The sequence below is a fragment of the Dermacentor andersoni genome, chromosome 6 (assembly GCF_023375885.2).
Source record: "Dermacentor andersoni chromosome 6, qqDerAnde1_hic_scaffold, whole genome shotgun sequence".
Lineage (NCBI taxonomy): Eukaryota > Metazoa > Arthropoda > Arachnida > Ixodida > Ixodidae > Dermacentor > Dermacentor andersoni.
In genome coordinates this window covers 118236414-118249967 of record NC_092819.1, presented here as the reverse complement: position 1 = coordinate 118249967, position 13554 = coordinate 118236414, and the positions used below count along the sequence as shown (strand labels likewise).

General features: G+C 44.0%; 1 protein-coding gene across 1 annotated transcript in view; it reads left to right on the top strand.

Annotated features, from left to right (window-relative positions):
- LOC129382419 (uncharacterized) overlaps positions 1-13554 on the top strand; it is a 54537-nt gene that overhangs the window by 18015 nt on the left and 22968 nt on the right. Inside the window, exons 2-3 of the mRNA XM_055066308.2 lie at positions 9497-9648; positions 10186-10253. Of these exons, the coding sequence (XP_054922283.1) occupies positions 9497-9648; positions 10186-10253 (220 nt within the window). The remainder of the gene's footprint in view (positions 1-9496; positions 9649-10185; positions 10254-13554) is intronic.

Below are 13554 nucleotides of genomic sequence, written 5' to 3'. Positions count from 1 at the left end.
TCCAGGTTTTTACGACTGAAAATGAGTATGGCATTTTTCCACAGTAGGTGTTGAAAACGTTGAAATTATGCGCGAATCTAGTGTGGTTGGTATTAGGGAGTAATCTGTAGTCCACAAATTCGTAGCAAGCTGTTTCTTAAGTAATTAATCAAAAATAATACTTAAATGATTCTTAAAAAAACCATAGATAGATAATATAAAGTTAGCCTGGAGTGGCGGGATAGCATTTGAGTAAAAGGAACTGTTGCTGATTATGCGCATAGCGTGGTTCTGCATGTGTTCAATAGAAGAGAGGCGGCAGTTATATGTGTTTCCCCAGGAAGCAATACTATAGGCGATAGGACCATAGCTGAGCGCAATATGTAAAGACAATAATACGTGTTCTGAAAAAAGAATGCACGTGATTTAATTAGTCCCCTTGTGACGGAAGCGGTTTTGTTCAATAAACGCTTTATGATTAGTAAACTCCAAGTTAGGATCAAATTTTGTGCCAAGGTACGACCCACAGTCCGCTGCAGGTATAAGGCGACTGTCGAGGTTTACTAGGGGGGTAATGGCACCATCCACTGCTTTGTTTTGAATATTATGAGTCGTGTTTTGAGAGGCTGTAAAATTAAATAATTTAAAATGACTACGTTCTAGATCGTTCGATAGTTTATTGCTCAATTTATACAATAGGATTGTTAAACATTTATTTGGCATAGAAATGATGGTATCATCAGCATATATGATAGCGATAGAAAAATTAGGAACAACAGGTAGGTCGTTAATGTATATGCAAAACAACAACGGTGCGAGTATAGAGCCCTCTTGTACCCCTTGATTAATAACTTCCGACTCGGAATATGCATCCTTTACATAGACCGTTTGCTCAGGGTGACGTAATTTTTTAGATAAGGTCAAGCCGGACCTGGTATATATAAAGAATCTGGTTTGCTGAATAAAATGGTATGATTACGTATGTCAAATACTTTAGTAAAATCTAAAAATATGGAGGCAACAAATTTACCGCTATGAATAGAACACTTTGCGTATTCGGGTAATGCAATAAAAGCTAAGCTGGTCTAACTACCAGGACCGAAACCAAATTGGCAAGATTTAAGCAAGTTATACTTTGTTAGGTAGCTGTTCCATATTTCAGAAACAATTTCTCTATACGTTTACTAACGGACGAGAAAAGAGGGATTGGGCGATAATTAGACACCAGACATTAGTTACCTTTTTTTTTAAAGACAGGAATTCACTTTTTCTTCTTAAGCGAACTGGGAAAGGTGTCGCATTTGAAATTACAATAATTATACTGCTCAGCGTTTCCGAAATACAAGGGGTACCAATGTTTAAGTGATAGGCAGACACATTATCCAGACCTGTGCAAGTAATTTTTAGATGTATTATAACGGATCAGACCTTGTTGGCTTAGATGGGAAACGGAAAAAAAAAATGTATGATTGCAAAGGTTACACGAATAGGAAAAGGCTAGGTCCCTATAACTTTACAGTTCATAGAAGTAATTCCTCAATTAGTTGGCTATGAAAGATGATTCAATGTAGGTTTCATGTTATTAAGTTATTTTATCAATGCTTCTCCTAGCCTGAGGTCAATTCAAAAAGTACTTGCAAAGGTGTCATTGTTTCTTAGGATTATGTTTAGCCTTACTGAATTCTTTCTCCTAATAAAGCCGTTTTGATTTTTTTCAGTAGATTCTTCATCATGGTATTGCATCTTTTATAGCGAAGTGCTAGATTTACATTGAGGGCTGGTAAGATCCCTATAGAGATGATCTTTTTTACGCCTACTGGTTAACAAACCTTTTGTTATCCAAGGATTACGAGGATGTATGAACTTTTTTTGCATTTGACAGCTGAAGCGCTAGCGTACATAGCTTTCAAAAATATAAAGCTCAATTTATTGAGTGCATCTTCAGGATCACATAGAGTGCTAATTGATGACAAGTTGGAACTACTTATTGTATTACCAAAGTTATGCCTCTCGAAGGTGGAAGTGAGATGTGAGGAAGCTTCATACAGCGATTTTTCTGTGGCGAAGGTAATAAAAATGGGAAGATGATCTGTAATAGGCACGTCAATTACAACTGCGCTTAGAGCTGGTGTTGTATTGTTTAAAGCATGACCAAGAAGAGTATTAGTTCCAGAAGCGGAAAAATAAGCAGGAGAAGTAATTCAAGAGTCAAGCCCAAATCCAGCAAAACAGCCGCTATGTGATATTACTGAAATATCAGTACCGAATAAATTATTGATAATACCACCACCTATAAAAATCTGTTTACTTTCAGCTGAATTTTTACGGAGAATAGTCAAAAGATGGTGCAATAAACCAGGAATAGATGAATATGGGGAGCGATAAATGCAAGCGATGATTAAACCATTGCGATTACAAGAAGGTAACAGGTTAGTTTGAATCTACATTGAATCACAGTTACATGCGGTCAAACACAAGACAAGCCTACGTTCGTTCTTGATTTTCGATAACATGAAAATATCCGAACCACCATGCCGATTGGAACTACGGTGAGAGTGTTCGGATTAGAACCGCCGAAAACCATACAAATTGCCATCAGAAGAGCCAAGCGAAGTTTCGGAAATGTACAAAAATGAAAAGGAATGACCAAGTGGCTCAGTAAAAGCAGCAATGCCATCTTGGTTTTTGGATAAACTTCGCATACTGATGCGTAGTAATGAGCAGTTAAAATCAACGAGCAACGATTTTGTTTTCGCCGCTGAGAGCAATGCTATACAGCGTTGTTGTCAGGCGCGGATTACGAAAATGACAAATGGTAAGATTCATATGTACGTGAAGATGCGCAGACCTAACTCGGCACTTATCCTAAAGATATGGCTGTCATCATTCTTGCGCACTTTGATATGGCAATTCTCTTTTCGAAGGTAACGCAAGTTCATTTATTTTTTGAGGGCGAGAGCTTTGCTGACTAGTCGTTTGTTGTCAATGTACAGGTGCTCATTGATGTACACAGCGTTATTCTTACTATGTTATTCTTACTTTATTCTCTCAGACCTATCTGAGACGTACGCAAACTTGCTTTTCGAGCTTTCCGAAGTAATTGCTTTTTTCTTGTCAAGCGAGGAAAAACATGCGGTGATGTTCTTTTCTGCTGTCTTAATGAAAACAACGCGAACTTCATCGATATCTGTCGATGAAATGCGTCATTCAACAACTTCAACAACAGTTTTCAAGATGACAGCGCAGCCTTCGCCCTGTGTGAACGGGATGCCTTTGATTTCAACGTTATTTAGCCGGCAGTATTGCTCCATGTCTGCAATCTTCCTGGCGAACGCATCATTTACGGCCCTCTAATCTTTGTTTGAACTTACCAATTGATCGCCAGTCGTCCGCACTTTGTAGTATTGGTCACTCATGAATCGCTAACTGTCAGTCAGAGACATAAGGCTACCAAGACCCTGGTCTTCAAGCTGCTTTGCAATTTTACAAGCGCGCTCTTCAACAAGGTTGTCACATTTCATGTTAAGCAATGATTCATGTTGCTCAGCTTTTTAGTCAGTTCAGCGTTTGAAGGCATGTTATATAGCGCCGGCAATAACCCCAGAAACACTAGTGAGCTTCAGTCGCAGGTTGATGCAAAAAAATGGGAAAAGATAACGTAAAAAACCAATCTGCAGTAGAAAGGCAGACATTTACAAGACGTCCTACTCCCCGCAACAGCTACTCAGAAGTGGACTAAGTGGGTGACTGGTTCCTTTTACATCCCCTTGAAGCCAGGCTACGCGGGCATAGCGGTGCCTAGGGGGAGGCACAATTAGGCTAAACGTGCAAATAGCAGAGCAGGTGCACGTCGAAGCCTGCGCAAGGCGATGAAAGCAGGAACCACGTAGTCGTCAGCACCGGTCTACAGTGGAATGGCAGATATTTAAAAGACGTCCTTATGCCTGCAACTGCTGCTCAGAAGTTGATCAGATGCCATTACTACTTCATAGCTCACTATTATATTCACGCTGCCCCATACATTCGCCAATTGGCCTGGCACTATATATCCCAACATCCACCCAGAACACCCACCATTCACCCAGCACGCACACCATTCTCCCGCCATTTACAGAAGTCACCCAGTATGTATCGCACCGATCAACCAGCCCACCGACCATTCCCACTGCACTTTCAGAATTCACCTACCGTGTACACAGCACACCCAGTATCCGTCCCACCGTTCATACAGCACACCCACTGAGCACGTCCACCATGGAGACAAGTAACCCAGTAAGTATGCCACCTATACGTCCCCCATATGTCGCTGCACCCATCACCCACCCAGTATCATCATCAGCAGCAGCCTGGTTGCGCCCACTGCAGGGCAAAGGCTTCTCCCGTGCTTCTCCAACTACCCCGGTCATGTACTAATTGCGGCCATGTTGTCCCTGCAAACTTCTTAATCTTATCCGCTCACCTAACTTTCTGCCGCCCCCTGCTACGCTTCCCTTCCCTTGGAATGCCATCCGTAACCATTAATGGCTATCGGTTATCTTCTCTCCTCATTACATGTCCTGCCCACGCCCATTTCTTTTCCTTGATTTTAACTAAGATGTCATTAACTCGCATTTGTTCCCTCACCCAATCTGCTCTTTTCTTATCCCTTAACGTTACACCCATGATTCTTCTTTCCATAGCTCGTTCCGTCATCCTCAATTTAGGTACAACCCTTTTCGTAAGCCTCCAGGTTTCAGCCCCGTACTTGAGTACTGGTAAGACACAGCTGTTATACACCTTTTTCTTGAGCAATAATGGCAACCTGCTGTTTAAGCTGCTGTTCATGATCGTCTGTATATTGTCTCTTACAAATTCATTATATTTAAATAATAATAAACTGATCTGAACAAAACTGAGAATGTCTGCCAAAGGCACCCCAGCCCATTCTTATTTTTCTGATTATTTCAGCCTCATGATCCGGATCCGCGGCCACTACCTGTCCTAAGTAGATGTATTCCCTTACCAAGTCGAGTGCCTCGCATCTTATCGTAAACTGCTAATCTCTTGCGACACTGTTAAAGATTACTTTAGTTTAGTGCAGATTAATTTTAGACCCACCGTTCTGCATTGCCTCTACAGGTCAGTGAACATGCATTGCAATTGGTCCCCTGAGTTACTAAGCAAGGCAACATCATCAGCGAATCGCAAGTTACTAAGGTATTCTCCATTAACTCTTATTCACAATTCTTCCCGATCCCGGTCTCTGAATAACTTCTGTAAACAAGCTGTGAATAGCATGGGAGAAATTGTATCTCCCTGCCTGACGCCTTTCTTTATTGGGATTTTGTTCCTTTCTTTCTGGAGGACTACGGTGGCTGTGGAGCCGCTGTAGATATCTTTCAGTATTTTTACACACGGCTCGTCTACACTCTGATTCCGCAATGCCTCCATGGCTGATAAGTTTCGACTGAATCAAACGCTTTCTCGCAATCAATGAATGCTATAGCTGAAAGCAATAAAAGGTGCCACCCTGTATACCCGCGATATATTCCATCATACCCATCATATTTTACCTCATGCGTAATACATTTTCCATTATGGCAAGCATAAAATTCGTGAAGGGCAATGGTGAATTTTAAATAAGGCTGCACGAGCAGAGAGCTCTGTGATGCACAGCCTCAGCCCTCTCTTATGAAGCTGGTGGCACCACCAGTTGGTTAAGCTTTCGCGCGCTTCCCATAGGTGCGTATCTATGCCTGGTGCACTCGGTCGAGCGTATGTGAGGATCAAGCCCGGTTCGCAGAGCCTGCACCGAGTTGATGAGCGTGTCGGCTAAGGAAGTGTTGCTAGAGGATGCGCAGAAGGCAAGTCAGTCCGTCAATCGTGTCTGGCGTGCATCCCAAGCAAAGTATTTTTTATGAATTTAAGCAGCAATGATTGAGTAGAGCGACAACAATTGGAGTGGAGCGACAGCAATGCAGTCGCTCCTGACGCAGGAGCGACAGCAATTATAAAGGCTAAAATCTGGGCGCGTGCTCTGAGAAACGCTTGTACCAAGACGAGTTTGTGCCGATGGATCCGTAGTTAGAGTGAGATTGTGCTGCTGGATCAACATGTGGAGCTTGCGGCCTTTGGATGAGTCATGATAATATCCCCGAGGGGAATGAGGGGCCTGGAATGTCCTGCTTATCCAATGTAACGTGGACCACCATATTTATACGCCTAACTAGGGTAACCAATAGGTGGTCCTGATGGTGATCTTTATGTGCAGCACTTAATTTATATACAGGTAGAATAGAACTTCTGTGGGATTCCTGAAGAAATATGGCGTCTGGTGGCGAAATGCGGGTCTGAAGTTTCGTGTTTGTAGTGCTGCTTTGCTCCTCTCTGAAGCTAAAGCAACTCCACTGCCACACCATGCGTTCCGCACAGGCGCTTCGTTCGGCAGGTACATGCGCGTTACCTTTCGCTAAAACTGCTATTTAGGCTAACCTGACTGGATGAAGGTCAGCTGCACCCGCTACGGAAAGGCGGTGTGCCCGTTTTGGTCAGCAGGCTGCGAGTTCGGCTACAGTGTCTGTGAGTTCAAGGTGTGTGAGTTCAATTGACTTCAAGGCGTGTAAGGCAATTCTCTGTAGAGGCTTGTTGCACAATCTGTTGCTCGAGTAATGTGGTGCGCTTGTCAAGGTGCTGCTCAAGCCAGGTGACGTGCTTTCCTTAAGTAGGCATACGGTCAGCGTCAGTAGGTTCAGGTATCTGCGTAGGGGGCTGGCTGTGAAATTGGCATTACACTGTTTCGGTTATTCGATGATGATGGTGTTGGTGGGTTAGTTGAAGTAGCTAGTACATGTGGAAGCATAGGGGTAGAAACAGAGTTTGAAGTGGCAGACCAACTTACGCAAAGCCGAGGCATGGTGGTCTCTGACATGAACCTCGGACCCGCAATTCTCATTGGGTTGGCAATGGAAGGTTGAAGTCAGGACTTGCTGCGTGGCTTGTGGCTTCTCTTGTTTCTGGATCTGAATCGTCGGCGAGGTGAGTCAGGAATCCTGCTCTTAGAGTGGCTGGGCGAACGGCACCGAACGGCAATAAAGGGAGTTGGACTTGCAATAGGCCACGACTGGTGAAAATGATGAAGGTGGTGGGCGTGTTGCACGGCCGCAGAGTCAGGTAGCTTGATCAGTAGCTTCTTTTGCAGCCTGTAAACGTGAGCAGGCTGGATCTGTAGCTGGGTGAGGGCCGTTGCAGTTGGCACAGTTCGGTTCGGGGCACAAGGATGAGAGGCAGCGCTAGACGCCACAGTGACAACGCCAGTGGGGCATCGATCATGTTGTGGCGTCGGGCAAACATAGGCCCTGTGACCGAACTGAAGCCAGATTGTGCAGTGTTGTGCACGGGGATGGTGTGGCTTGCAACGGTGTATTGTCCAGTAACAGGGCACGGTGTATGGTATCGCTATGAAAAGTTGTCAGAGGTGTTCCCGCCTTTGATTTCCTCCGGGCAGACAATATCGTGAAGCCAGGGGCGTCCAGGCTGGCCATTATTTCTACTGCAGCCGTGTGGCCATCGACTCAGTGTACAATTCCCCAGCAGAAATTGTGTGGGGGTACAAGATAGATGGCGACTTGGTGGGAGGTCGTTTGAATTGCGACAGTAGGGAGCTGGGCCAGTTTTTGGGCTACAGAGTTCTCTACGGACACAAAAATAGCCCGGTTTTTGTCTTTCTGTATTCTGACATGCGTTTTATTTATATTTATTGCCGGTGATGCAAGCGCCAACAAGTACTGCGGGCTTAAGTTGGGCAGGTCCAGGGCTGTCAGCATGAAGACTCCTTGCGGTCGCAGTAGGACCTTGTGGTCAGAAGCCGTGAGGTGAAGCTTGTGGAGGTGGTAGGCTTGTTGAACGGGCCGTTGTTTGCCCGATTCAGAAGCATACAACCGTCAGAACCAGGCATAGACGTCACGAAGGCAAGCGTTAAAGAAAACACACTACGTTGAAGGCGGCAGTGAAGAATGCTGAAGAAACGCTGTGCTAGAGGAGGTGCGGTGGGCAGGTGTCGGGAACGAACCCAACATGCGAGGCCTTGCTGCAGCTACGGCAACCATCTTCAATGATTATGCAAGGTACCTAGGCAGGGCAGATGGAAATTTGGGGAAAAGGGCCAGGAAACAGATAGGGCTCACGTGTTTGACATCCCCGTAGTTCAGGCGTTGAGAGCAAGCGAATGGCGGTATTCAAATTACAAAGAATGCAGAGGTCGTGGTGTTAGGAGCGAAAACCGGCGGAGCGTGAATAAGATGCGCCCGGCAGTAACCAACATCCCTGCACGTCAAGCACAAGGTAGAACACGTCTGAAAATTTCCTGCTTTTTATACCACCAGCAAAACAACAGACACAAGAAAGACGACAGGACAAGGCGCTTGCCCTGTCGTCTTTCATTTATTCTTGGATTCGCACCAACTAGCCCACCAACGCATTGTTTTATATCACGTTAGGTCAGGCTGAGGAAGCTAAAACATAAACACCTTATTAGCCCCAGGGAGTGGATGAAAAAATGGCTACACGTTAGGTCAATTCGTAGAGATTCTCACGCGTAATGCAAGACGCAGAATCGTTCCCCGACTGCGGCAAGTTGTCTTTTCGTCCAATTCGAGTTCAAATTATTTATCATTTCTTTAACTAGGTTAGTAGGAGCAAATAATTTCCCTTGTGCTGTGTTTGATGTCATTGTTAGTTGGCTTCTTATGGTTCATAAGAATCGGGCCCCTTTGTCCAAGTAGGAGATATAGGTCTCCCTTATTACGTGACTGCAAGCTGCTTATATATGTTCCAGCTGCTACGACAATGTGCTGAACTGCATGGTTAGCAGATGGCGAAGAAGCGGATTAAGCACCAAGCAGTGCGGCTAGTTATGCCCCACAGAAGATTAACACGCGCACTAATTCGTTTGCTCTGAAAAATTTTTCCTTTGCCGGAACTCGAGACCGGGACCACTGTCTTTCCGGCCCAGTTGCGCTACCATTTGAACTAACCAGGCGGCTAGCAGATGGCAGGGCGAAATCTAATTTATCGACAATTTGAAGCAGAGGCGAACGTTATTCTGATAATAGAAGATTATCGGCATTATTCAGCGCCTTGTGAAAACTTAGATAACGTTCGATCCATATTTAGTTGTCATACCAGAGCACACACAGAGCTTCTCATCGGTAACGTTGCAGTGGATATATTGTAGGGGCGCACAACGCCCAATCGTCAACCAGGAGGCAGAAGGCTATTTTTCTCCCCCTGCCAAGGAGCTTGAGCGTACCGTTGACGGTGCATGCGGTTCCCTTTGTGAATTTCGCAGCCAAATCTCTGACTCTTCGTCCGCAACCCACGCATGCATTGTCGATAGCAGGGCAGCACGGCTACAGCGACGGTGGCAACGGCGGCATGAATGAGTCGCGAACATTCTTATAGCTGCTACGGCAATAAACATTTAACTGATTTAGTATCCTAAAATTTTGCCACAACATCTCACAATATTGCTTGTTTACAGATCTTTCTTCACCTGGAGGACGTGCTAGCCATCTCAGACGCCGATGACGATGGCCTGTTTGAGTGTGTGGAGGCTATACGCTCAGACAATCGTATGGAACCAAAAATGGCAGCATACGTGTTCTTGTTCAAGGGGCACCACGGGACAGAGAAGTATTGAAATCAATCAACCCATCATTTATTTATTTAGCACTTCAGAGAGCGGACGGCATGCATGAAGAAAAGTTTGAGTGAGCTTTACTAGGCTTCTCAGCTTATTAGATTTCAACAGCATGCAGTGGCAGTATACATAATCTGCGTACAGAAATAGAAGCAAAGTCAGATACATTAAGCTTGTATACAATCATCGAAAAAAAAGCAATACGGGAGAAAAACAGTACATGAAACACGATTTTCAGATTTGAAATTTAAGATATGAGCTCCGCACGAAGAAAGCACCCTTCACCTTCCCCTCATTAAAGCATTTTCTCACTTTCATACTAAAGAATATTTAACAATGCATATTCTTTTCTGAATTTAGAGCAAGAACGTATATATGCTTTCGAAGTATATAAAATTACAAAGTTTGTTTCTAGAGATTGCACAAAGGATTTATTGCTCCAAAAGTAACTGGACAAAAGTTGATATGTGTTTTCCGAGTTACCTAAATATCTGTGGCGGTTTATCCCTCTACATTTCATGCTATTTCAGAAAAAATGTCACTTTCCACGTTAGGCCGGGCGCCACTCCGGACAGAATCATTATCTATTTCGACAACCGTAAGTAAGAGCGGATAGCTCAATGGCACTTCCTATCAAACTAGAATTTTCCTTCTTAGAGATAAGGACGGCACCAATAGGGCTCAAAGGAATTACTGACGTCCGAGGTAACAGTAGTAGTCATTTGCATTAGTGCCGGATGTCAAAATACCTTTTAATTTTTTATTTAGCTAATTTTATACACTCACGAACACCATCTTTTTTTTCATAGAGCTGTAACGAACCTAGATATGTGTTCAAGCCGTGTCTCCTGGAAAAGTTTTGTTAGGTATGTTGGGAAACCTAACTGGAACGCATTTTTGTGTAAGAATAAATGGAGAAGAGTGGCATCTGCGTATTTCTCTTGTGCCGGGACACCATCCAAAATTCTTCTAGAAGTTGTATCATAGTTGACAATATCCATGCTAGACATTGTTTCTATTTCCTGCATAATAATAAAGTTTCTCGTGTCCAAGAATGCTGGTTTCGCAGATTGTCTGCATAGTGCTGGCAGCATCACTCAGACGGACCATAACGGGTGTAGTCCCATCAGCAGGCGTTTTGCCTCTGTATGCTTTGTTCTGACGACGAACCACCTGCCAGCTCGTATGAACATCACTCGCGCACCATGTTGGCTGGGAAGTAAGGGACAGATTATATGTATGCAGAGTTTGCTTATGCTTTCAAGCACAAAGTTTTTTTTGTGTTGTTTTGCTACCTCCAGCATTCTTTCAGTACTCCAGTCATTTCACTCTAGAAAAACATGCACGTTATTTGGATGTAAGCCCTATTTGGTGTGATACGGTATTGTTATACACAGAATTGCCATTCTCGCAAAATAGCAGTACTATAAATTTGCGCCTTTCATTTGACGCAGTTTCGAATGCAATGCTCTAACCAATGCACACGGCACATGACACGCGCGTGAATCGGTTGACGCGAAGCTCTTCTTGATGGTTGAATACTTTATGCTTGCATAAATGTGTTATAACACACGCACAAATTTTTTTACAGTTTTATTTGTATTTAGGCCTACACACATTTTAGGACATCAAATTTGAATGGACGTTGCTGGCTTGCCTTGCCCAGAGCGAACTTTTACACCTCAGTGTTAGGCGATAACGCCGATATCACCCCATCTATGTTATTTGCAATAGAGCAATGACTTACTGCAAAATTTAGGGAAGCGCATGAGGAAATAAAAATAAACCTTGGTGTGTGCAGAAGTGCAAGCCGTAACGCAGAAGGTTCGATGCCTCTACAGGCTTGACAAAAATGTAAGGAATTGCTCCTCCTAACCTTCATTTACAGCAAATCATTGAGGACCTTAACAGAGATAGTGTAAGAGTGGGGTTGAAGATTAATATGCAGAAAAGATAGATAACAATCAATAACATGGCAAGGAAACAAGAGTTCAGGGTCGACAGTCAGCCTCTAGAATGTGGGAAAGAATACGTTTGCCTAGGTCAATTACTCACAGGGGACCCTGATCATGAGAAGGAATATTACACAAAAAAAAATGGGTTGATGCGCGTACGGCAGACATTATGAGATCCTGACTGGCAGCTTTACATTATCATAACAAGAAAGCTGTCTGGTCAGTGTTTTCTACTGGTGCTTATATATGACGAAGAAACATGGAGACAGACAAAGCAGCTCGATAAAATTTATCGACCACACAAAGAGCGATGGAATAAAGATTGTTAGGCGTAACGTTGGGACGCTAGAAGAGAGCGCTGTGGACCAGAGAGCCAACGAGGATAACCAATATTCTAATTGGAATTGGGATAAAGAAATGGAGCTTGACAGGTCACATTATGCGTAGATTAGGTAACAGGGGTGGAAGATTAGGGTTGCAGAACAGGTGCCAATATGCAACAGGTGTCGAAGATGTCAGAAGGTTAGTTGGGGTGATGAAATTGAGAAATTAGCAGGTGCTACTTTTAATAAGCTGGCGCAGGACAGGAATAAGTGGAGATCGCAGGGAGAGGCCTTCATGCTGAAGTGAACATATTATAGGATGATGATGATGATGATGATGATGATGATAACGATGATATCCACATGTGCATGTATTGCTATAGATCAGAAGGAACTATGTGGAGGCCATGGATGCTTGCATGCAGTCTGTTAGCCGCTTATTCCCGGGTTCGCACATGTTCAAGTTCAGGTAATTCAGCCCGCAACAGGAAAACTTTTCCTCAACTGGGAAGCTCTCTTTCTGAGAAACCCGCGTTGGTTACCTGTAGAAGTACGTGCTACATTAAGGAGGATCACAATTTTTCTTTTCATGAAGGTATCAACGTTGCTAACATTTACGAAAGCGTCGGCGATGCTTTTGTATATGCTTTTGAGCACGGCGAATGCCGCAAAAGGCGGCAACCATCATCTTGGACACTTCCTCATCTGCATTTGCACAGGGTGCTGGTGTTTGCACCCATCTTGATTTTTGTCGCCGGTAACGCCATGATGTTGTCGGCCTCTGCGACACAGTAACTGTTGTAGCGACTAACGTCAATGATGCTAAGAGGCGCACCGCTTTCGAATAGACGTGAGCAGCGTCGGCTGAAGTCGCTAACCAGCTCCTGATCAGTTGAACAGTTTTATAGAACATATCTTTCTTGTGTGCATAAAATACTCAATCGGCACTGATCGATCGTTTATTTTGATCGCTGACTCTTCTATTTTTTTTTCTTTTCTCTCTGCGCTCCATCTTTTGATTGGGACACAACACCCTCCGGGTCTGTGATTGTCATGCCGCTCAGGATAGTAGCACGCCCGCTTACCTATTGTTGTCTCTTTTCTCTTCCCTTGTCGCCCTTCGATATAGATCGACTTTAGTATGCCTCGTGGCTTCACATGGTAGAGAACACAGATGCCCATGAAAGTATCATTTGACCGATCCCTTTCAGTACAAGTACTAAATATGCAGGTTTTATATCTCATACGTAAGCTCCATAAGGCAAATTGTAGTTTTTCTAGATTGTTTTTGTACCAGTTTTGTCGCGCTTGCATCCTCCTGCGTTCACGAATGGGTACCTTCACCCACTGTGTGAAGTTTGCAGGCCTCTGGCAGCCAAGTTATTTTCTGAAAGGCAGAATGCTTAGGACTACAGCGCAGTTCAGGTGTATGAGATTAATTTTTATGTCTAACCATTGCCTCGATGTCCCCCTTTCATTCACGGAAGTTACGTATATGGAAACGCAGGTCTTCAATTTGCGGATAAGGCGTCCTGCTGGGGCGCTTTCCGCATGGTGGTAGGGTGTTTAAAATTATAAAGTAACACCATTTTTTTTCTCCACTGCCGAATTCTATCGATGC